This window comes from Macrosteles quadrilineatus, unplaced genomic scaffold (genome assembly GCF_028750875.1).
Source record: "Macrosteles quadrilineatus isolate MER2022 unplaced genomic scaffold, UCM_ALF_1.0 Scaffold_6__1_contigs__length_79288215, whole genome shotgun sequence".
Taxonomy (NCBI): Eukaryota; Metazoa; Arthropoda; class Insecta; order Hemiptera; family Cicadellidae; genus Macrosteles; species Macrosteles quadrilineatus.
Genome location: NW_026542599.1, coordinates 9,824,072 through 9,850,960, shown reverse-complemented (window position 1 = coordinate 9,850,960; position 26,889 = coordinate 9,824,072). Strand labels below are relative to the sequence as shown.

At 35.4% G+C, this 26,889-nt stretch overlaps 1 protein-coding gene and 1 long non-coding RNA gene across 2 annotated transcripts in view; one reads left to right on the top strand and one right to left on the bottom strand.

Annotated features, from left to right (window-relative positions):
• Positions 1 to 728: 728 nt before the first annotated feature.
• LOC128997075 (uncharacterized) lies at positions 729 to 9,767 on the top strand. Its single transcript, XR_008491091.1, has 2 exons — positions 729 to 840; positions 9,173 to 9,767. It is a non-coding gene; the product is annotated as an uncharacterized LOC128997075 (long non-coding RNA).
• Positions 9,768 to 12,434: 2,667 nt separating this feature from the next.
• Positions 12,435 to 26,889, bottom strand: part of LOC128996236 (acetylcholine receptor subunit beta-like 1) — a 68,287-nt gene continuing 53,832 nt past the window's right edge. Inside the window, exons 5-7 of the mRNA XM_054421397.1 lie at positions 23,853 to 23,943; positions 20,003 to 20,917; positions 12,435 to 17,767 (exon numbers count right to left, since the gene is read on the bottom strand). Coding sequence (XP_054277372.1) covers positions 17,603 to 17,767; positions 20,003 to 20,917; positions 23,853 to 23,943 — 1,171 coding nt within the window. The 3' untranslated portion in view covers positions 12,435 to 17,602. The remainder of the gene's footprint in view (positions 17,768 to 20,002; positions 20,918 to 23,852; positions 23,944 to 26,889) is intronic.

Genomic DNA, 26,889 nt, shown 5'->3' with positions numbered 1-26,889 from the left:
TGATAAAATTTGGCCAATTTATTTATTTCATCCTAGATACTATTGATGTATGGTCAAAAACACTTTTTACCTTCCTCGTAGCAGCAAACCTAAGCACTTGTTAAATCTAATGTTATTTAAATAGGGAATATATGTCTTATTTATTGAAATATTTTAGTAAAAATGTAATCAGACAAGTTGAAATTCGCTTAGTCTGCAGGTTTGCTGCGGCGGGGGTATTTTTACTTTATGATGTTTCAATAAATGGTACAAATATTCATAGTATATATATTTCTGAACAAGAACATATACCCATGTATATATAACTAATAAACGTTCCATAAGCATTTTACACGAGAGAACACTGTTCGGCAAGTAGCCGGTCATCGTAACCGGTCATCATGAAGGAGCTTGGACGTCGTGCAACAGCGCTGAGCTATATTGGACGTCGTGCAACAGTCAAATATTTATTGGACGTCGTGGCACTTGGACGTCGTGCAACTGGCAGCGACTTTGGATGTCGTGCAAATGTTACTTTTTTACAATCCTATAGTGCGCTGTTTCACGACGTCCAAGTGCCACGACGTCCAAAGCTTGTAGAAAGACTATATTTTTGGCAGTTACTGTACTTTTGGACGTCGTGGCACTTGGACGTCGTGCAACAACTCAAAAATTATGTTTTGGACGTCGTGGCACTGAATAAATATTATTGGACGTCGTGGCACTTGGACGTCGTGCAATGCATCCCCCAGAGCTATGGGCTTGTTTTTGGGATCAACTGCAGCTTTTTTTAAGCCTTTCAATTCAAGTTTCATAACAATCAAGGCAGGGTTTCAAACTGTTGTGAGCTCATCTACACAGGTATTTAAAATAAATTCAAAATTTTCTATTAATACTTAGTAAGTAAATAAATTGCCTTTATTTACGAGTGAGCTTCATGACACGTGTTTTTCAAACTAACTCAAGTCACTAAATCTAAACTATCCTAATATATTTACATAACATATACAAAAAGTGTCAACAGAATAATTTACAATATAAATTTTACATTTTTTTTTAAATTTTGCTGAGTGCATAGCAACGCTGGTGGCACTGCCTAAGAATTGACAGGCAAAGCTCTCTCAAAGTACTTAACGCTTTTTACCATGCGGTTGGCATTCTGGGTTATAGTAGTATGTTTTCTGGGCTCTCGCTGAGGCTCTCCCAGCCTCACCATGTGATGCAATTGCTGGACCATACAACCAATAGACCCATAGCCCATCTCTTGGGAACGTACGCCTACCTATTTATTCATAACAACCTTTTCGACGACGATCCTTGATACCGGTATTTTTCATAGAATACATGGCCTACCTACTTAAGAAATAAAATTACAAATGTCCAAAAACCCAACATTGTGTGATTTTTGTCACATTCAACTGAATACTAAAAGATCCCCTAGAACAGGCACACAGCTAGTCTAATCTAACTTTGCACCAGTAGTAGTAACATTGTTGAACAGTTGAAGGAACATTTTGCACAATCAAACCATAAACAAATATTGATTAAATGTTATTGCTCAAAGAATGAAGACTCCAGAGCCCCTGGAAACATAATACAACTGGCTGAGGTTGAGGCAGTTGAACCTCAAGAGGCTGAGACAAATGATGGATGCTTCATAAAGATCATCATCAGAGGACGATTGGTTGAGCAGATACTGCTGGTTTTTTTTTTAAAAACGGTAATTTGTTTCAAGACTTAAATTTGGTGTACTCCTTTTTGTACAAAAAAATAAACAGTCCAGAAGGATAAATAAGGGGGAAAAATTAAAATGACGATGCTTAAATTCAATTCAGCTATATTGTGGTGTGAGTAGCCTCCGGATTGCGAATAATAACTATGATAGTGGTTTAAATACCTTATTCTTGCAATCCGATTTGTTGTCTTCACAACTAGTTTCAACCTGCTAGGAGGTCATCATCAAACTGTTACTGACGACCTTCATATGAAGTAATTTCATCCTTGTACTCACCTGATGATGACCTCCTAGCAGGTTGAAACTAGTTGTGAAGACAACAAATCGGATTGCAAGAATAAGGTATTTAAACCACTATCATAGTTAATTCAGCTAGATGGAGTTGGAAGGATCATTAATTCAGTTCGTCCAAAGTTTTAGTGTGAGCGACCAGGTCTGGCCGGGTCTAGGCAAGGGGGTTGGCGGGGCTACTTTTGTGAAAACATTTGTGTCCTCAGGGTTGGTACGGTCAGGGAGTCAGGGAATTATGACAAGTTCTGGAATTTCTCCTGAAAAACTAACTTTTTACAGATGTGCTACATTTTGCTCTAAACATGATTTTATCAGGGTGATGACTTTTGGCAAAAAGAACAACATAAGCACTGATGCACATTTTTATATTGATAGATAGTTATCGGTACGGGGGAGGAATCGATATGTATACAGAGTGTCCAAAAATTCCCGGGTCGATTAAATATTTTTGAAATAAGTTATTTAAAATAGAGCTTTAAAACTTTGCACAAAGTTACTGAACGTAAAAATAAGTTTTTTTTCATATCAAGTGATCCGCTTCTTCGTCAGGGGGACATATTCAGTGATATGCTACTTCCTCAATGGACGGCTAGATGTCAGAAGAAAATCTTAAATTTAAGCATAGGTTGATATTCACGTCAAATTAAAGTTCTTTGTTAATAAAATACAATGCCAAAAACACAAACTCAAACGTACAACCGAGTAAAAAAAGACAGCTGTCCAAAGATTAATTTAATTTGCAATGCTATTATACGCTACCTTCTCAGGGGCTACTAGAAGTCGGAAGAAAATCACAAACGTAAGCATAGGTCAATATGCACATCAAATTAAAGGTCTTTATTTGGAGAATACAATGCAGCAACCTGCAAATTTGAGCTCAAAATAGCATCTGGGTAAAAAATGGCAACACTTCAAAATGGAAGATTCAATAAATCTTTGAACGGCTGTCATTTTTGACTCAGTTATCTGTTTGAGGTCGGGTTTGCAGCTCTGTACCCTATTAATAAAGACCTTTTATTCGATATGCATATGAACCTATGCTAACATTTAAGATTTTCTTCTAAATCCTAGCGGGCCGTGCCCCTGAGGAAGTATCGGATCACTGAATATGTGATAAAATAGATTTTTATGTCCAGTAACTGTGTGCAAAGTTTTGTAGCTCTATTTGAAATATTTTAAAAATATTCAACCAACCCGGGACTTTTTGGACACCTGGTATAGTTTGAAACAAGTTTTGTATAAGTACTAGGGAGTGATTGAATAAGTCAAATATATAAATTTTGTCTAGTATTTCTTGACTTTGATTGGTCGATATTGACTTACGGTATACCTGGAAAAGTATAATATCAGTCTGGAAAACATGGAAAAGTCAGGGAATTAAATTTTATAAATTTAGTACCAACCAACCCTGGTCCTGCTACTCACTCACCCCTACCCTCAGCACTGCCAATAGCCGGTACCCGTACGTTTTAGTTAGGCTAGTAGCGACCCGTTTGCACGCAAAGAAGTTCTGGCCGATCTGTACCTAATATATTTATTTTGAACCAAAAATAATTTTGCGATGTTTGGCTATAAAATGTTTCAAGCGAATTTCCCCTATAGGGAATAAGCTATTACCGTAGTACTCATGGTAAGACCTGGACCCGGGACCGATTTACTTTTTCGTTTTGAGGTCCCTAGAGACCAAAAACACCATCCGTTGAAATTCATATATACGTATTACATGGGTTAGTAAAATGTCTGGAGACCTCCTGTTAATTTTTTAACGGCCCATACTAGAAAAACTAAACTCGGCACACCTTAATGGCATGTTATGAAGTACTTTTTGGGCAAAACCGCCACTTGATGTATTTTTCCAAAATGGGGGATTTTGTGGGAAACTCAAAAACTTCAAATGGGAAGACACATCGAGTGCTTCCCTTTTTTACTGAATTGAGATAGAGACCTCTAGTTTCAGTTGTAAGCTTTCTTTTATCAGGACCTTCAAAATAAGGGGTCACTCGATAGGGCTTAACATTTAAAACTTTTGAGTTTGCCCCAAGGGCTTTTGAGATATTAATTATTTTTTTAAATATACAAAGTGGCGGATTACGGCAAAATTAAGCCAAAATGGAAAAAAGTTTATTCTACATTTTTGACTTTTTTGCTTGTAAAATCTGAATCTGCATAGCCCCCAACATAAGAGGGGGGTCCGGGGGTCCTCCCCCGGAAAAATTTTTAAAATTTTAAAGCCGTTTGGTGACTTTTTAAAGCAATTTTAACGCCTAAAACTGTGTCCAATAATAGTCCAAAAACTCCCATTTCACCTGTTGTTTGTCATGCATGAGCAAATAGACATAAGTAGAATAAAGTAAAGTATATTTTTTAAATAGTTTTTACCAATTTATTTAATAGATCAGATTTATTATCCCAATAGAACTAGGCCTATATTAAATATGAATAGATATTGCAAAACATAACAATTAATCCTCTATTGTGGTTTCTATTTCATAATTCAACTTTTTAAACCTAGTTTTAATTTGTACTGCTCAATTTCGGAATTTTGGGGGAGGGGTTTGACTCTCTAACCCCCCTCCCTGCCTACGGCCTTGTAAAACGGGACTACACTGTATTGAAAATATAACTAACAATTGATAATTTAATAGTAAAAAATCCACGGCAATAATGAGTAGATAACCAAACGGTAAGGCCTGACAATGATTGAATTGTATAATTTAAACACCCATGGCAATAACGAATAGAAAACCAAACCATGAGGGTAAGGCTTGACTAATTGTATTTTATATTAAAACATCCACGGTAATATGAGTAGAAAACCATACCATGAGGATAAGGCCTAACTTTAATTGTACTGTTTGAATGTGAAATCCATCCTCCTTTCTTTCTGCCCGGCGAAGTGATCTATTACTTTTTCGTTGAAGTTTAAAGTTGACAACAGCTTTTTTTCGATAGAACACATAGCAAGCGCACTTAGTCTGTCTTGTTTCATGGTACTCCTGGTAAACGTTTTAATTCGTTTCAAAGTAGAGAAACAACGTTCACTTTCCGAAGTAGTCATAGGTATTGTGCTTATGATTTTTAAAAGTTTGATTGACTCTGGAAGCACATCTTTGAGGTTGTTGTCATAGACAAAGTTGAGTAGTCTTAATGACCCTGTGGCCGTTGAAAAATCATCCCTATTGTAAATAACATTTAACTCCTGTTTCAATTCAGTTTTATTTAGGCTAAATAGTTCCGCAGCAGCGTGTAACTCTTTTTCGGGAAACTTGGTTTTAAACTCCCCAAACAAACTTGGCTGAAACAGTTTTGCCGCGGACAAATGATTTACAAACGTAAAACGGTCATCAATTCCCGACGTAATTATGTCACACACTTCCTTTGCGACAACGCGTTTTTGATCGTCGTATCTTCTCCGCTTTTTGCTCGATTCGGGTTCACTATCTCTCGGTTGATCTAACATGGTCGAGTTTCTTACGCGATCTACCACAGTTTTGAAATCGCCTACAAACTTAAACGCCTTGACGCAATCAATTGTTGTTTGCTGCAGTTGGTTGTACAGAATGTCACTGTGGGGCAGTATTTGATTGAAAAAGTCCAGCCAGAAAATAAAGTCTTCGTCTTTTAGAATACTTCTTAGGCCAACAGCTTTATTTATTGTGGCATAGTCATTGGTGTCATCGTCGAGTATGTAACTTAAACATTCCTCCAACTCTCTTTGATAATTAAAAATTGTGCTTACAATTCTGGATTTAAAATTCCACCGAGTACCTGAGCTTTTTGGAATACGACGTTTTACTATCTCATCGAGAACTGCAGTTCTCTTTGTTGACTGGGAAAAGAATGATGAAAACCCCTCGATATTACTGAAGAATATCTTAACCTGCTTATTTTGTGTAGCACTGCGTTCAATGATTAAGTTTAATTGATGTGCGTAACAGTGGACAAAATTTGCATTCTTATATTTAGATTTTACACGCGCTTGTACTCCCGTGTGTTGGCCACTCATTACGGAAGCCCCATCGTAGCTCTGGGCAATGACTTTATCAGGAGTTTTGTCGAGGTTTAATTGCTCTAATACTTCAAAAATTGTTTCGCTAACTGATTCTGCATCATGGCCTTTTGGTCTAATAAAAGTGATAAATCGCTCGTGAATCGTGCCATTCAGCTCGTACCTAATAACAAATACTAGTTGGGATAAAGTGGCACAGTCTGTTGTTTCGTCGGCTTCAATAGCTACATAGTCGGTTTGTGTCAATTCGTCACGAATCATTTGCAGACAAACGTAATATATTGAGTCCAATAACTCGTTCTGTATGGTTTTAGACAGACCCAAAAACACTCGGTTATTTGTTTGATTTATGTGCTGTTGCAATGTTACATCCAGCTCCGCCATAAGGTTAACCAAACCACGAAATATGCCAGGATTTTTTGAATTTTCGCGTTCATCATGTCCTCGTAATGCTAATTCAAACGCTCCACAAAATTTAATTGCATCAATTAGCTTACTTAGAATGTATCGATTTTTCGAAACATCTTCATTTTGTTTTTGTATTTTTAACCTATATGCATTGTCCAATTGGCATCTAATATCAACTTTACCTAAAACAGCATATTCTATTGACGCATTTATGTGCTTTTCACTTGTTTTGTGTTTTTTTACTTTTTCCAGTAGATGTTTAAGGTCTGAAATCCCGTCTACAGTCCATGCTCTATCTTGAACCCCCATGACCAAACAAGTGTAGCAGAAAAATGAATTTTTAATTGAACAGCCACATAGCCAATCGGCATGATTGTACATATGTGGCGAAAATTTTCGTGTGAAGCTATTCTTATTCTTTGAACTGTTTTGAATTTGGTTTATGTTCATGAAAGGTCTAGGAGGTCCTAATTTTTTCAAAGAAATTCTGTGGTCAATATTTTTGATCCCTTCATTGATAATCAGGCTAACTTCATTAGTGACGTTAGCCGTCGACGACAACGAAATGCCGCCGTCCATTATTATTTAGATTTAGGCCTTCAACCCACGGCAAATTTACCCGTAATAACTTATTAAGACTAATAATAAGTAACTATAACTAAAGTTGTCCGAGTCACTTTACCTATGGTTAGTTTACTTCGTTTTCGGGTTGATTAGGTTAGCCTATACTAAAACTACAGACGTAACTTATTGACTCAAAAATACCAACTAACTAACTCAATCAATTAAGTATAACTATTAATAATTTCTACTTAGCTCTTTCAATCTTCAAAAAACTACCGCTGCCTTCCTTAGGCCTCCATCACTATCACTAAACACTATTGATCACAAAACAACAGGTCGTTTGGCACTAAACTATAACTGAACTGTGGTCATGGACATGGAAAGAAGTGAGGTTAGTTTATGTTTATGGTAGTGACAGTGTGGATGATGGCTCCAGCGCTGCCAACATGGTTCTTCCTATCCTAATCGTGTGTGATGCAGAATTATCCAGTTTAGGGTGGCTGCCCTGATTTATGGATGCGCGCGCAGCTTTGGACTCTGCCCCAGAGTCCCTATTGTAAAGCATTGGAATGACGTCACGGCACCCTCAGCGCTGTTAGGTGTTTCTACCATAACACTACATGCATTGAGTTTGGGACGGAGGTTGCCGCCGTCCGCAATCCACATTATGAAAGCGACTATCGCAAAACAGTCATTACTGGATTCAAAATTTAAAACTATTTCATTTCATATTATTATCATATTGATTAAGTAGTCGTAAATAATTGTAATTTAATTTTAATTACGACATATTATTTTTTTATTACATAAATAAAAAAAATATTGATTTCTGTATTGTTGGGAGGGCGGCGTCCGAGAGTCCTTATGGGCTAGCCGCTACTGGATTTGTGTTCATGTTAACACGAACACGAATCATAACATGATTTGTGTTAAAGAACATAGATTTTACATAGATTTTCTGAATTCACCCTTTTTGGTCTAGGATCGGTACATTACTATCTACTTATATATATATACTAGCTGTACCCGCGGGCTTTGCCCCGTTTAACTTCATAAGTGAGCTCGTTCGCATGGCTCAATCACGTCCTGGTTGAAGTTTGTTCGCTACGCTCACTCACCTTTAAGATGGAGCTCGTTCGCTACGCTCACTCACCTTTTGGTTGCAAATTGGCTGTTGTCATAAATAAAAAAAAAAAATAATACTGCACCCTGTTGGGAATTCATGTAACTTTAATGCTATTGAACATCATAGAACAGAACCAACTTGTTTAATTGAAACAGCTGTTAAGATTCATTAATTCCATTTCAATATGAGTACTCATAAGGTTAACATGGGAAACTCCAGAGCCACTGGGACGAAGCCCGAGAGTCCGATCGGGATAAAAACAACTTAGTTTTCCTATTTAATACCTAAAGAATCAGTGTACCAAATTTCAGCCTCCCTAGGTAAATGGGAAGTAAGAGAATTAGTGATGGGTGAGTGAGTCAGTGAGGGCTTTGCCTTTTATATATATATATATACTAGCTGTACCCGCGGGCTTTGCCCCGTTTAACTTCTTAATTTTTAAGATGAGTTCGTTCACATGGCTCAATCACGTCCTGGTTGAAGTTCATTCGCTACGCTCACTCACCTTTAGGTTGCAAATTAGCTATGTCATAAATTTAAAAAAATAATAGTGCTGCACCCTGTTGGTAATCCTTGTAAATTTAATGCTATTGAACATCATAGAACAGAACCAACTTGTTTAATTGAAACAGCTGTTAAGATTCTTTAATTACATTTAAATATGAGTACTCATAAGGTTAACATGGGAAACTCCAGAGCCACTGGGGCGGAGCCCGAAAGCCCGATCAGAATAAAAACTACTTAGTTTTCCTATTTAATGCCTAAAGAATCGGTGTACCGAATTTCAGCCTCCTAGGTAAATGGGAAGTGGGAGAATTAGTGATGAGTGAGTGAGTCTGTCAGTCAGTGAGGGCTTTGCCTTTTATAGATGGTGTCCTGTATGAAAGAAAGCATGTATAAGAAGCGAAGAAGAGTGTAGAAGAAATATTGTATGTTTATATTTATATATATGAATTATAATATATGAACGGATGGCGTTTCATGAATACTACGGTAATAGCTTATTCCCTATATGGGAAATTCGCTAAAAGAATTTAGTAATAATTCATACTCTTTTCAGAGATTGGCATTGGTGCGTCCTACCAAGTGGAGGTGTTGATGAAGTGTAGGATTGCTGAAGGAGGGCCCAAGACTTTCTCCACTCCAAGGAAGGATGAACATTCTCCAGCTCCGCAAGTGTTTCCCTCAATATAAACAGCCTGTGATTGTTGCCTGCGTCTAAACAAGTATTCAAAGAGGAGATTTATCCAAGCTGATAGATTAAAGATGGAAAAATTAAATCCAAAAGTAAAAAAAATATTTGAGACACATTAAACTGTAGTCATCGTTAAGTTTATGACGCTGTATGAAGAATGTAACATAGCCATTGGAACTAGATTTTAAGGATTTTTGCTAGGATAGCAGACTTGATGACTGGGAAAGAGTCTCTGACAGATTTTACACTATACGCACGCCAAGAAACTATAAGAGTTATTTTCTACCTTGGTCGGATAAAATAAAATACTGTCATAAAATTGTGTTAGGCTTACATTGGACTGTTAAATCATTACGGGTGGTATATTTTACTGTTAACTGACCACCCAATCAAGTTTGTAAAATGTTTTTACCTAAGTATATTTTTCTGTAGTGTTTCAATAAAGTGTTTTTGATACAAACATGTTTTGCTGAATCACCCTGTATTCATAAATCAATATTAATAAGCAAAGCTTTAAAAGGAAAGTACTTAAAACCCAAAAATTATTTTAACCAATTTTATACAATCTATTACTAATCTATATCTATTTCTATCTATATCTATATCTATTTTTATCTATATCTATTTTATATTTAATGTTACTGACAGCATTTTCACCTGGAAATGGTTTGAGTTGATATTTCATTCCAGCACAGCAACTTCCTACTTGTATAGGTACAGTGAAACCACAATAATCTGTTTATCGCTAATCTTAATAGCAGACAGATTCTACTTAATCCAGACAGAAGATTGTAAAAATGTTAAACAGCTTAGAACTGAAACACCAATGTACACTTTTGACAATGCTTTATTAGTTAAATGTTGAAGCCATTTTCTGTTTCTCCATTCCAGCGTCAAAAAGGGTGGTTACCTTTTTTACCTTTTACCGGTTACCTTTTTTTTAGGTTGGTTACCTAAGTGTAAAGTAAGCCCTCGATGTAAAAGGTTGGATGACGGACAAATTCTGTTCCATTCTATATAGACTCTTTGGAGGAAAACTTATCACCTTGAGAAAAAAATTCAGTTGTCTCTTTAAGAGCTTGAGATAGCCAGTTTTCATGTGTAACTGGCTGATATACAGGGTGTTCAAGTCCATGGTGTCGTAAATCTTCCAGTGCAGTAACACTCATCATTGCTACAGAAAATACAGATTGCTTCCAGATAGGCTCTTTGGAAAAAGCAGTGTGGGAAGCACTACTCCACTGAGGATGTCCAACAGAGTTTTATACTTTTTTCTATTACCAGTCCATTTATGGATTATCAGCTTTGAAACTGTTATATAATTTGTAAAGCAGGTTCTGAAAATATTTTGTAAAAATTTCAGCTTCCTAACGTTTTTAGAAACAAAATGGTGTATATTGAAAATTTTCCCAATATTATTACTATTACTTTCTTAACTTAAAACCTGATTTGTTTCCTGAATTGCAGTGTCGACTCTTTGAACACATTGTTGAACATCGATTTTATTGAAGAATATTATTTGAGCCATAAAAACATGACCTAACCTACTCTAGTGTTGTTTTACTGGAACCGGAGATTGAGAATAGACTTTTAATGTTACATTGCTTAAAACCCAAGAAAGTAATTCTATAGGAAACAAATCAGTAACATTCTTAATACGCCACCATTTCTTTTTTTACAAATTTTATGTCAGGAAGCTGAAATTTTGATAAAATATTTTAAAATTCTCCTTTATAAATTGTGTAATCTTTCAAAGCTGTTGATGCATTTAAACAGGCTAGCAATATAGAATCAAATGTCTATACCTCTTTGTGGGACACCCTGTATACTTTTGCGAAAGTGTTAGTTTGCATTTCAAATAAGAAAAAAACAAACACTGGCAAGAAAATACTTTCTTGACCTATGTTGAACTTCCTGGAATAACATTTTTTTTTGTCTCCAAGCTGTTTCCAAAAGATTGAACAGTATTTTCTCTTTAAAAACTCAGCTCATTGAATTATTTGGGTAGTGATATGTTTAACTAATTTTTGTCATGCTGCAGCAAAAACTGCTGTTTTTAATGTATGCGTTGAGGGTCCAAAGTTTTTAGCCCCTAGGGAGTAAAAATCAGCTGTTGTCAACTCAATCTAGATGATAAGCTTCCACGGTCACTGCAGATTGTCAAATCTTGGTCTTCGGGTGTTGACCGTCGTTGAATAAGTTAAACTAGAGGCCGACGTTTCGGATGCGTAACAGCTATCCATCTTCGGGGCGAACTACTATTCAACTGAATAGTAGTTGAATAGTAATTCAGTTTAATTCAGCTGAATTCAGTTGAATAGTAGTTTGTAGTTTGTAGCCGGCTCTTACAAAAACGTCTAGGTTTACTTTAAAAATCCTTAGTTCCCAGTCTAAGATGACCAATTCTATCATAAACCATGAGGATGGAGCTGTATTGATCATGTGGTTGACTTTCTTTACATATTTCTCCTCGTTGCTCCGTCTCAGCAGTCGATAAAGGTGTCCTGGTAGTTTCTCATGTTGTTTGTGCCTGTTTACTATAGTTTGGCCGCTTAGAAAACGACCTGCGCGCTAATGCTAAACCAATGCTGGAGGAGGTTGCTTTCTAAGCGGCCGAACTATAGTATGGTTTAGGTGCAAAATGTTGGATTGGAATAAAACGGGTGTCACAAACACATGATCCACAGTATTGGTACGTTTTTATACAAAATTTTTTTTTATTTAATTTTTTTAAACTTGTAATAATGATTAAAGTTATTATTTATATTTCTAATTTTAAAAGTTTGTTAATTCATATGAGGGTGATTTTTTACAGATACAAAGAACTCCAAGGATATGTTTACTTTTTAAAGAAATTATCGCAAGAAGTGAGTTTTGTTCTATAAAGCTTTAACATAACTGTTATAGATGATTTAGAAAGTTGAAAGATTCAGTATTAGTTTGATTATTAGATTGAATTAGATTTTTATGATGTTAATTTTCAGTCGTATTTATTACATTTTGTTAAATTTTACATCTGAAACCCTCCAAGAAGTGTGTACTGACTCTACTTTTTTAATACACATAAATTATATTTAGAGGAAAGTGCAGGATTGTTTCCTTAAATAAAACACCACCGTGGTTTAACATTACATTTATTTTATTACATACAAATTTAAACGATTTAGTATATTATTGACAATCACTTGGTTTAAAAAGTTAGGTTTAACTATTTTTATTGTATTATAGTATAAATGTGGTGATAGATTTTGCAACATACGAGAACAAAGTTTTGTTTACGGTATATAAAATAAATTAGTGTTTCGGTCGAGTTTGGCATCGTGAGTCTCATTATTGATGTCGTATGGCAGGAATATTTATTTTTACAAATGTGAGCGAAAATGGCCATTTAGAAAACATTGCGTACAACGTGACATCATTTAACGAGATTTTTCCTGACAAATGTAGTTTTAGTAAAATGATTGTTCAAATGATACACTCATATCGCAAGTGATGTGGTTTGACATTCAAATGAACATTTTCGAACAACTCTTTCCTGCAGTTATGTTTTGTCTTTGCCGGTGGTTATTTACAAAGAAGGAGTTCACAAGCAAGGAGACACTAAATGACACCACAATGCAATAGGGAAACATTTAGCCAACTTCGGCGATACTTCCCGATACTTTCAATACTCCGATTACTCTCTTCATCCACGACGTAAAGAAATAGTACGTATAAGCTGTAGATCATAGTTGTAGAAGTGTGTTTCAAAACTCAAGTTTCTTAATTTGCATTGACCTAAGGAACTTATTTTTTTTTAATTTGATTCTTTACATTACAAATTTGATTTTTTTTTTGGTAAAGCATAGCAAATGAACTAAAGTGGCAAAGTAAAATTAGGTGTGGATTAATTTCCTTCTAAATTAATCTAGAATAAAAGTTATTGGTGCCCTTTTTTTTCAATAATGTTCTAACTCTGCCTTTGGGTAAACAAATTTTTCTATCTCGAATTATACTAGAATATCCAATTGATTTTGTTTTTCAGTTTTTAATTCTTTATCAACCATAAACGGATGGTTACATGATTTTTTTTTTTTTGGACCTGAGTGTTTTAGTTAGATTATGTAAGAAACAGCTGTAGAACCTTGAAAAATTCAAATAGTTTTTCTATACAGGCAAAACAGGTGGGGCTTTCTATGGTTTAAACATAAACGAAGTATATTTGTGCGTTTGTATTTGCAATATGTATATGAACTTTCTGGGGATTCTGAACTTGTTAACAACTTTTTATGACTGAAACTCTCTTCCTCACCAAAACCTACAAAAAAATCTCAGCAAAATTACTACACCAAACAGTTTGAGTGTGTTTCAACATCATTAGAACTTATGTAAAAATGAAGTGTTCAACCCTTATAATACAGTTCTTTGATTATGACGTCAAGGAGTTTGAAACACCAATATGGTACGTAACCATAACCAACAAAATGTAATTTTCACATTCAAATAATAAAATACATAGTTATTAACAAATCGAATATATCTACCGATCTTTAATCCTTCCTTATATTGTACTCAAGTCTTATATATAATATATATAGTTTTATACACAATTTGTAATGTACAGGTTTCACTTTTAACATAGTCTTAACATATTGAGGCAGTATATGCATCCAAAATAGTTTCATTCATTCACTCATACAGTCATCCATCGGGAATCCAAAACATCTCACAACGGCGAAACATAGTTCGTTAGTTATTAAGTCTTTGCATAGATTGTCTAAGAAATAAAATAAACGTGCTACCCAACTCAAATAGAAACTAACAATGAATCGTTCCGCAGCTATTTTACATCTCCCATATTTCACTACCCGTAGATATTTCTCTTACTGTACTTATTAGTTAACATTTACCGGTGTCTTTTGGTTACTAATAAATCATTAAGCGGGTTCAGCATCTATACATAACTTTCCTGTAAATATTATTTACAAGTTAAAACATATAGTATATCATTAGTCACTAAAGTAACACACACAAAATCTGTAATTTATGGTACATTTTATCATTTTATATTTCTTATTTAGTTCAGGGTAATGGAAGGAGAAGCTTGCTGATAACAATACAGAATTTGAGATCAAAATTAACACCCATTTCATGTACATTTAGATTATTTTAATGAATCCCTGAATACAATTTTCCTGGCCTGATAGGATTCATTAAGTCATATTTGACTCACTTAATAGTCTCTATTATATCATAAAGAAGAAAATGTTTCTGTGAGATTGTTAAAGGCAAAAACTACTGAACCTATCCAGATGAAGTTGTGTAGAATATATCATAGATCTGTCCTTACTTCCGAAAGCTCAAGTTAAAAAGGGTTATGTTTATATGGATCACACACTGACTGAATTTCAACAACATGAAAATACAGGATATGATGTGTTGGTATTCCAACATGATCTTCATTTCTATCAAGTTTCAGCTCAGTCAGTTCAGTAGTTTTTGCACTCACCCGGAACCAAAACCACAGAAACCACCTCTTCTTTAGATTAAAATAGATGTATATTTGGGTAAGCTAACCTAAATGTAGCAAACTGTTTTATAATACAAAAGATGTAATATTTGGGTATGCTAACTCAAATGTAGCCAACTGCTTTAGAGAACAATAGATGTAATATTTGGGTATGCTAACACAAAGGTAGCTAACTGGTAGTGGTATGGTATTTTCATTGGGAAGATAGATAACAATTAATATAAAAAGTTAGTTTAAAAAGCAGTGCTACTGTTAATTTAAGCTAATTAAAAAGATTAGATGATGAGAATGTCTTTGATATAAAAGAGTAGTGTGAATTTGAAAATGTTCATAAAAAAACTGTATTTTAACCGTAAAAATATTTAGTGATGTTTAATTCTAAATAACAATTGTAGTAAATGATTACTTTAGACTACAATTATTCTAAACTTAATTAAATTAAATCTCTATGGTAAGTTTACCATTTACATAAAAAGGTTTCAATGACTACACTGTTTAGTTACCTGATGAAATGCAAAGACAAAACCTGCACAACTATGATTATTTGGGTGATTATTAAAATGTATTCAACAAAAGTGAGTCGAAGGTTGGAATGAATAATTTAAATTTAACGATTACAAACATTTTAAAACGTAAATACATTTTCACAAGCACTTATCTCTTTACATGAGTTATTCAGAAAATTTTAAAATTACATTGAATTTGTGAAATCTATAATCTTCTTAATTTTTATCTTGATCCATAAAGACCATTTTACCCCTAAAATGTATTCTATGTTCCTCGTAGTATAAACACACTGCATAATATTTGATAAAAATACAAGTTTCAGAACAATCTGTGGTATGAATTATTATATGATACTACCTCAAATGTATTGAAATCGGTTAAAAGCAAAAAATGTAGTGAATCTTTGAAATACCCTAAACATTGTACAAACAGATTTTGTCAAGGAAGGATTTCTTCTTAGTCCACTTAAACGATCCGGCAATTTGTAAGATTAACATTATGCACGAAGAAACTTAACTAACAAATATAAATTTGATTGTAGAAGTGTCACACTTCAAAACGTGAAAGCTGTATTGCTTAGTTTCTAAGGATATACTTATTTTACAAATCGATGGTCTGTATAAAATTTCATTTCGTAATACCTAAAACAATAGCTTTTTCTGTACATCGTTCACATCGACTCCTACTATGATATTAAGACTCTTAAATATTAAGTAACATGTAATAACAAATCATTCTCGTAGAAAATAAATTTCACACAATATCCACAAAGAAATTTGTTACGGTTTAATGTTATTGCGAATAGAAATCGAGTTGTTGAGCTTCTGTGATCGGAGTGACCTACACCCGTAGATGGAACGTTCTCAGGGCATCCCCCTTGTTTATTACATTATGTTTATCGATTTATTATATATAATTAATATTTTAATAAAATAAGAGTCTCTACAGATACATAATGTTGAGCACACGACGCCTGTACATCGCCAGACATCTCGTAATGAGATGTCCAGTAGATGTTGAAAGGCTTGTTTTCTAAACTACGTTCAGATAATGGACTAGTACCGAGCAACACAACATTAAAATGCATATTTTATGTGAGTTACCCGAGAACAATATGCATATGAGAGCCACAGTCGGAAGAAGTTTGATTTGCATTTCCAAGAACAACATGTCTTGACCATCGAATGTTGAAATTTTGAGGAAAAACTTTAGTTCAAAGAGTCCTAGGAAAAAAACGATAATGGTTTCTTTTCCAATGGGTATTTTGTTCATTTAACTAATAGTGAAAGGAAATAATGTATTTAAGAAAGATTTCTGAAAGTCATGAAAACACAGAACGGAAATAATTAAAATCATCAAATTTTATGTTTGTGGTACCGGTACCGGTAGTTAGTTGAGCAACACTAAATCATGGGTGTTATTGTCGTGGAATATACGAAAGGTTAAACCAAGTTACAATTTAGTACTTCAAGTCAAATTAAAGTGTGGAAGGAGCTCATAATAGTTTTAACCCCCCCTTCCCCCAACACTTCCCCCCTAGTCGCTACTGTCTGATTAGTGGACTTGTACGTTAAAAGTGGAACTTAAAATGTCCACAGTGTTTAAAGCATATTGTTCTCAAGCATACTGAGCATTGGCAGGCTGCTAGGTATTGTCGGGTCACAGGATTCGCCTCCAATCACATCTTTAGGTACAAAAATTTATTCGTACAAGTTAAGTTTAAAGTAAGGCCACACGAGGGTTCAAATCTTGTTTGAATCGATTTAATGAAATTATCCGGTATTCATATGGCTTTATAAATAGACAAATATGATAAACCAAGCTAAAATACGGTTTAGGGAAATTTGTTGGCGATTGTTTCATTTATATGTTACTTGTTGATTTAAATGGTTGTTTAGAACTTGATTTTGTAAAGATTTGTGTTACTTATGATTTATCTAACACAAATGACTGGTAAATCTAAATTGAGTCACTACACACTATTTTATATTAGAATCCTGGTTACTTTAAACTAATTTAGATTTATTAACCGATGAAATATTTGATTCATTATGATCAAGAGGAGGAGTTGATTTCTGTGACCCAAAGCAATACTCTAGTCTTCGCTCGCCTACGTGCAGATAAAACCCACGAAGAGGCCAATAACAACATTTTTCAATTTATACACAACTTTCAATTATAATATAATTGTAATATTTATAAGAAAACAATGTCAATACTTTTAAATTATTGTTTTTTACGTACAGTATCCTATTAGTATCACGGTAACAGGCGGCAAGTCATTTACCACGGTAGATCTCGATTATTTTGTCTTGATCCACATATTCGAATATGTGTGGTGCGTCCATGAGAATTCCCACAGTACCAGCGGTCGTCACTATGAAGAAAATGTACAACTGCAGCCGATCTATCACCATGGCTACGTACTTCCAGTCTTCCCGGATCTGGAAGCAAACCAGAGACATTAAGTATAGAAAATAACTAGTCGCAACTGCAGCCGATCTATCACCATCGCTACGTACTTCCAGTCTTCCCGGATCTGGAAGCAAACCAGAAACATTAAGTATAGAAAATAACTAGTCGCAACTGCAGCCGATCTATCACCATCGCTACGCACTTCCAGTCTTCCCGGATCTGGAAGCAAACCAGAGACATTAAGTATAGAAAATAACTAGTCGCAACTGCAGCCGATATATCACCATGGCTACGTACTTCCAGTCTTCCCGGATCTGGAAGCAAACCAGAAACATTAAGTATAGAAAATAACTAGTCGCAACTGCAGCCGATATATCACCATGGCTACGTACTTCCAGTCTTCCCGGATCTGGAAGCAAACCAGAGACATTAAGTATACAAAATAACTAGTCGCAACTGCAGCCGACCTATCACCATCGCTACGCACTTCCAGTCTTCCCAGATCTGGAAGCAAACCAGAGACATTAAGTATACAAAATAACTAGTTGCAACTGCAGCCGACCTATCACCATCGCTACGTACTTCCAGTCTTCCCGGATCTGGAAGCAAACCAGAGACATTAAGTATACAAAATAACTAGTGGCAACTGCAGCCGATCTATCACCATAGCTACGTACTTCCAGTCTTCCCTGATCTGGAAGCAAACCAGAAACATTAAGTATACAAAATAACTAGTCGCAACTGCAGCCGATCTATCACCATAGCTATGTATTTCCAGTCATCATACATCTGCGATCAAATTAGGAACATCAGGTATGGGGAATAACTAGTTACAGCTGCAGACAATCACCAATTCCTTTTGAAATTGTCAATGCAGTAATATAGTCTAATGCTCAATTCAAGAGGTACGATTCCGATATCTAGCTGGTTTTCTTCGAATTTACCTTGTCCTTAATTCAAAAATCAATTCACTGGAGAGATGTTTAGAAATTAATTCTCAAAATATATTTCAAGATTTTTTATTAAGTTAGAAGTTTGTATCATCCAAAACAATAAATAGAATAATTTGTGTATCCAGGAATATCATTCATTGAATTTTGAATATTAAAGCTTTATCTGTTTGAGTACCGTATTGTCAAAGATTCTTTTAATTGGATGTTCAGATAAGCTGTCATTGTTTTAATACCTTAGAAAATGCTTTAAAACCTTACCACCCAAGAAACACTTCAATGTTTAAAAAGTAATAATGAATGAGAACAATACCGAGTGTGATAAAATAATTTATCAATTAGCATAAGTTTTGCAGCCCTCAAATGTAAAAGCAATAAAAAAAGTGTTAAGAATAAACCACAAGCATCAATGTCCTTTAATGCTATCAATCAACTGTCTTATCTTTTTGTTCTGTTATGAAAGTGTCAACGAAATTCAGAGAATGGCAGATATGAAGAGTTGATAATGAATAAAAGATGTGTGTTGTCGCGGCGACATCTGGGCGCATATTGGACAACAGTTGCGCTTCTTGTAGGCGGATCAGTCTGTTATGGCCATCAGGCGCTCATTCTACATCTACGTTTCCATTTAGTTCCCCCCAGGAGTTGTAATACTAATATAAGAGTAAATTGTACAAGAGATATTATTTTTTGTAAGAAGCTATTATTGCTGTTTGGGCAATGGTCTTCATTGAATGGTTTACACCTTTGGTCACACAGATGTACCGTAATTTTCATTTGTCTTTTAGAGGGATTTGAAATTGTTTTGTCTGAGAAGAAATGATGTCATCTTGACTTATTATTGTTAGGGTACAGGACTGTATGAATCATGATGTTAGTGGGAAAAATTATAAACCCCATGATATAAATTTTATTCAATAATATTGATTGTTTTCAAAATAACGTCTGTATCAAGTACAGAAGTTCTCTGATTACCTATTTATGTGAATCAAATTTTAACGAAGGGCTGCTGTTCAAAGTACGCATTAGAGAATATTGATCCTTGGTAGATCCATTACTGATTAAGACCAACTAATGACTTAGCCAGAAACATTTATGAACTCAACAACTTTGTTTTGGTTCAATCTTCAGCCATAAAAACATAAAATACTTTTATCAGAATCAATCAATCAATTTTTGATGGATAGCCAGCATCGCAACCATCCAAAAACAATGATCCTGACATACAACAAATTCTTCAACACTAAGGAATGCACTATGAACGATCTACTGATTTATCGTGTTTATAGTTATGGTTATAAGTAATGAACCTACCTGTATATACTGATCCTCGTTTCGTAGATGTTCTGCAATGAACTCAACAGCCTCAGTCGCCTTGGACGCCTCAGGAGACAGCAGCAGCGAGTCCGAACTCTCGCTCTCTCTCCGCTCGGCGCTTGCCTTGCGATTGATCTTACAGTTTGGGTGATGGAGGTCGGACAGCTCCATCACCTCCATTTTGCTCTTGCCCGGCGCCGAGGGGGGCAGATGCTTTGGCAGCTCGGCCGGACTGCCGTACGAGGGGTGCGGAGGCGCGGACATGCCGGGCATCTCCATCATCCAACGCAGCCTCGTCTTCTTGGGCCGCTTCATGAGCAGGACGATGGGAAGGTAGTAGAGGAAGACCGCACGGATCCAGGGCGGCATACGATGCGTCCTGGGACCTCGGAAGTTCCAATTGATTATAATAACCGTGACTAAAATACTGACGGTGTTCATGATGAAGGTGAACAGCAAGTACTTGGCTATGAGGGGCAGCACGAGCGACGTGGGCGGGAGAATCTTGGAGACGAGGAGGAGGAACACAACGAGTGAGAGGAGGATACTGATACCAAGTGTGACCTTCTCCCCTGCCTCAGCGGGCAGGTAAAACACGAGCACGCACAGGAACGAGATGAGGACCGTGGGCAGGATCAAGTTAACCGTGTAGAAGAGAGTTTTGCGACGGATGATGATGTAGAAGGTGATGTCGGTCTCAGTGGGATGCGGCCCCTCGTAGATGTTGAGGTACGCCGGCACCTCGATGATGTCCCAGGTACCCGACTTCCAGTAGTCTGACAGATCCACAAAGTTCTTGTTATTGTACAGAGCTAAGGACACTTGGTCACCGTTGAACGTCCATGAACCAAACTTCATGATGCATGTTTGCTGGTCGAACGGGAAGTAAGTTACGTCTATCGTACATGAACTCTGCAACAGAACGAGTATTTGTAATATCTACAGTTAAACTATATTTACTAGAACTTGTTCAAAGACTTTTAGTACAAGTAAGAGAAACCAATTTTTGTTACTATTTCAGGCGCCCAACTTTACTGTCTTGTAGGAAGTTCTAAGCTATAGGATTTAAACATATTTTTTAAAAACTATATTAACCCTCTTGAATATAGCCTAGAATTAAAGTCTAGAATATTTCAGAAGTCATCCATCTCCTTTATTGAATTTAAAATATATTTGAACATGGTTAGTAAAAAGTCTAGACACCACCTGTTAATTTTTTAACGGCCCACACTAGAAAAACTAAACTCGGCACACCTTTATTGCATTGTTATGAAGTACTTTTTGGGCATAACCGCCACTTGGTGTACATCTAGAGGTCTCTATCTTAATCCAGTAAAAAATGGCAGCCAATTGAAATTCTCAGAAGCAAAATTTAACTTACAGCTTTCCAAGTCTGGAGACCCCCTGTAAATTTTGGAACGGCTCACACTAGAAAAACTAAACTCTGCACACCTTTATTGCATGTTATGAAGTACTTTTTGGGCATAACCGCCATTTGGTGCACATCCCCAAAATGGGGGATTTTGGGGGAAACTCAAAAATGTCAAACGATAAGTAAGACCCATCGAGTAACCCCTCATTTTGAAGGTCGTGATAAAATGAAAACACTGCAACGCAAACTAAAGATCTCTATCTCAATCCAGTAAAAAATTGCAGCTGATTGAAATCTTTAGAAATCAGAATTCATCTAAAATTTTGAGTTTTCCTCAAAACCCCCATTTTGGGGTTGGGAACCAAGTAGCAATTAGGCTTAAAAAGTACTTCATAACATGCTATAAAGGTGTGTTAGAGTTTAGTTTTCTTAGTGTGAGCCATTACAAAATTTACAGGGGATCTCCAGAATTGGAAAGCTGCAAGTTAAATTTAACTTCTGAGAATTTCAATTGGCTGCCATTTTTTACTGGATTGAGATGGAGACCTCTAGTTAGCGTTGTTGGTTTTCTTTTACCATGACCTTCAAAATGAGGGGTCACTCGATAAGTCTTACCATTTGAAATTTTTGAGTTTTGATTTTTGAGTGGTGTACTTGGTGTACACCAAGTGGCGGTTATGCCCAAAAAGTACTTCATAACATGCCATAAAGGTGTGCCTAGTTAAGTTTTTCTAGTACGGGCCGTTAAAAAAAATTAACTGGGGGTCTCCAGACTTTTTACTAACCCTGTATATTGGTGCCGTAAGGATTTTACAAAAACCTAATTAATACCTTGAGTTGAATTAACTCAGTAAATCATCCCTTATTTTATGTACGTAAATTTTAATAGCCTGAAATTTCACTATTGGCAGACATTCAATAGAAATGAAGCCATCAGCATCATGAATACGTTTGTAAGATCATTTCTTAAACTTCAACCAACTATTAACTCAAATTTAAGTGAGATGAACCAATAATTTTATAAAGAATTTCCCAAATAAGCTATTAGTTAAAGAGTAAGCAAAGCTGTAACTTAAGGAGGAGAGTGAATTAATTTCCGTCAAGGTTGCAGATAAGGTTCATAAACAAGGATCCCTTTGAAGTCCCGGAGATTCCTCTATGTTCATTCATCTCCAAGATGGCGGCATGTGGCTTACGCTCATAAAATACCGGGAGTTCCGGAATGTTCCTTTGGCAATCCTTAACCGCATTCTTATATCGTTAGGCATCCTCGTGTACAGGGAAGACCGCTTACCTTTGTCAATAATATTTTGAGTACCGTATTGTCTCTGTATTCACTTGAAAATAAATTTGTATTATGTATATCCATTGTTTGTTGGTGTATTAATGATAAACAAAGGTCGTTAGTTGTAACAATATAAGGGGTTGGGCTGTTTCCTATAAACACGTGAATTACCTTTATACTAATATCGTTAATATATCGTTAAACCATAAACATAAAAAAATAAAAATTAATAAGAAACATAAAAGCCCATCGTTGTAAAGGAGGTTGTAAATATTAGCGTGGAGGAACTTTTTTTGCAACACAGGTCATCCAAATTCTGCGCTCATCACAATGTAAATAAAATATTCCAGTAGTGTACTAATTTCGATTAGTAATTAGTGTTAAAGTGTTATTAATTAAGGTGTGCTTAGTTTTGCATCTGTTTATAAATGCATTTTTAGAGTGAAAATCCATGAAACTGAATCATAAGTAAATACGACACCTTTGTATCTTGTGTAGAAACATACTTATGTTAGGGATCCAAATCGGTGTTCATAAATAATTTCATATTTCTATCATATTGGCCAAGCTCTCACAAAATCTCCCATAAAATTGTCGACTAACTCTAATCAATTGAATGTAGATTGTATAAATTGTAGATTAGTTTAAACAAGGCTTAAACGTGTTGTAGCCATGCATTATGGGAATTCAACTTCTTTACAAACTTAATTAAGAACATCATCATCCCCATTTGACAATATTTTTTAACAAACTAAATGAGAGAAATGTATTGTTTAACTTAAGGTGTTTCTTAACAAATTGTTCATTTTCACGTCAATTCTGATGCATGCCTAACTCATCCCTATATTTAAAAAGCACACAGTCAAAACTGTGGTAAAACAAATTATTGAATACAGTTATTTTTAGTGAGGAAGTGTTGACTATACCATCAAAAAAAGTATGCAAAAGTATAGTGTTTGTTGTGTTAAGTCATGCACAAAAAGGAATTAAATATATACCGTCAGCTATGCTGCGGTTACCATAGGTTCTGGCGCACAACGTTGGGAGTACCATGTAGTTATGGCTACGCACTAAGTAACTACATGGCGCTTCCAGCGGTGTGCGTCAGAAGCTATGGTAACCATGGTAACCGTAGCACAGCTAACAGTCTAAAATATAACGTTTTTAACCAATATACTTCCTATACTAACCTGGTATATGGCGGGCGGAACCCAGAGCACTTCGCCGTTCGGGTAAATCAGCACGTTAGACTTATATCGGACTTCGTAGTTACCGTCAGCACTGAAACAGTCAAAACTTGTGTTAATGAACATCCTCCAGCAAATTACTGTACCGAAAAAAAGATTTAAAGTAACCTAAATGGCTTTCGTTACAGTAGCAAATAATTTCAGCAAATAGTTTCCTTGTGTGTTTCGAATTGTTACAGTGTTCCATCATTGAATATAATCCAGGATCTTGGAATATCTTCAGGTGATTTTTGATTTTTTTTTAAATTTTGATTTTTAATGGTGATTTTCCCATAAAAACTGATAAAATAACGGCAAATCAAATTTTTAAAAAACGGCCCGAGTGATTTTGATTAAAATTTTGCATCTTATGATTTTTCAAATCCGCAAATAGTACAACCCCCAATTCTGTAAAAATTACGGTTTAAAAATAATTGCAACTTTAAATAACATGGTGATACCTCACATTTTATTAACATCCCCTTAAGTGTCAGTAAATAGTAACGTCAATGATATAATTAAGGGTCTATATTTTCATCCCCTGAAACTAAATTATAATTTATATTATGAGGTCTTACCTTAGTAATCCTAATGTTTTCGATCCAACGATATTGATTTCGAACCCTAAGTCCAGTCGGGATCTAGATCGACCAAATTTTAAAAGCTGTATCCACCCGAAGGGTGGTTTTTGTCCCGAATTGATGTGTCGAATCCGCGTTAATTGTAATTGAAAAGTGTTCAGTGTTATTTTATTTTCTACGAAACCCTCCGGGTGGATACAAATTCTGAAATTTAGTCGACCTTAATCCCGACGAACCTTCGGGTTTGAAATCGTTATAGTTGGATTAAAAAACATTTCCACACTTATACAAGCAATCCAGAGACTAAAATGATTGATAATTTCAAGTACAACGTTTAATAAAAAAAAAAACCATTCCATTAAAATGCGTGACTAATTTCGATTCAAGTAATAACCGAGCTCCAACTAAAAGACGTGAGTAATACAAGCAATTTCCATCATGGCGGCGATCGAGTTTGAGGATTTATTGCCAAAAGGAAGTCCAATTAGGGAAAGAAATATGGGTAAATGCATTAATCGTGGTGGGAGGGGGGGGAGGGGCTGTCAGGATGGTTCTCAATTAACTATGGATCGAACCTATCCGTCTAAGAAAATAACTTGGTCCTCGAAGAACTTGTTATGCTACTTGAATGCCTCCTTCATACTTTGAGCAAACATAAAAGCAGGTTTGAGATTCACTCTGTATTTCCGATTCTTTGAAAGGAAACAAGATTCGATATTGTAAAATGATCAAGTCGGGTGGTCTTTACAATTACAGATGCGGGTTTTGATTTAAAAAATATTTTCAAATACTGGGCGAATGTTATTTAAAGTAAAACATTTAGTGAAAGCTTTGTTCTATATTTTTATCGGTTTACTTTTGTTACGACCCCCTCAGAATTGTGGAATTAGTGGTTTGTGTACCTCAAAGTCAACAATCCTTGAGATAACTCAACTGTTACCATGGTTTCAACATACTAGAGTCACATCAAACGGTTCCTGGACATGATTGCAATGTAACTATAGCAACCAATAGGTTACCTAGAGGGTTGTGAACTATTATTTAATTTCATTATAAAGTCGGGACCACGTAAGTTTGCAGTTGGTGGCAGCCAATCACAAGACAAGGCTAGTGCAACGTTGCCACATCGCACTAATAAAATATACTGAGCAATATTTTCAAATCAGCTGGTTTTATTAGAATTGGCAACACCGCACGGTTCTCATTGGTTGTTCATTCAAACCCATATGGTAAATAGGCTCCTCCCTCAACTGCAAACTTATGTGGTCCCGACTTTACATATTTAGCCGTTAGACCAATTTTATTGTCTGAGAGTCGTACCACAAATAAATTTTAAACTCAAACAGATTATTTATTTTTACATCAGTAAAAATAAAACAATACATGGATGTCTTTTCCTAACTGCATAGCCACTTTTAGATTTACTAAGCTATTACATACAAACAAGTGTTTTTAATGTTTTTTTTTCGAATTTATGTTTAAATTTACAGAACCGTCACCCACTAATATGTACGTCACATACGTCCCAAAACAATGGGAATCGTGATTTGAGTCAAAACGTGTGGGACCATGTGAAAAACGCGCATTTTAGCAATGCTTAAAACCTGTGTCCAAGGCAAATTGAACAATGCAATAGGCCTTTTAGGTTTAGATGATGTCTTCCTTAACAAAAATATCATTCATGAAAACAATAATTGTAAACAAATATTTGTTCAAGATAGAAAACCTATTATAGGCCTACGAATAAATACAAAATAGCAATATTTAAAATATGCCAGATCTATAAAATAAAAATCAATTTTCGTCATACTGCAGTAAACCCCGTTTTTGATACATGTGTTGCCGGTTTAAAGTAGTTCTATTACTCCCCAAGGAATGCAAAGCCTTTTTAGTCCCTAGGGAGTAAAAGTCAGCTGTCGTAAACTTCTAATTGTAAGCATTCGCATGTATCGAAATGATTTATCGATTGATTTAATCGGTCTTAGCTTATTGTTGCATTCTTGTCAATAGTTCGACTCATCGGCAGTGTAATGTACATTAACACAATCGTAATAGATGAAATGATCGAATCACTTACTAAACAGCTACTTATTTTCGTTAGCAATATTTAAATCGAGTTGGAAATCATTTTGAAAGGTTATCTTTACATGAACAGAATTTGTCGCTTTCTTAGTTTGCTATTTAATGTTGCATTATGACGAAAAATACATAACATAGTTCTCATTATAGTTCATCACACGGGCATAAAGTGTCTTTTCAACCACTTATTTCCTGACATCGGCTTCGCCTCGATCGTGAACTTGAGCTTGGGTGGAAAAGAGTCACTTTACGCCCTAGTGATGAAATGTACTATATAACCTATCTCAATCAGGCTACAGTAAAAAATGGCGGCTTTTAAAAATTTGATGTCAAATTCCATG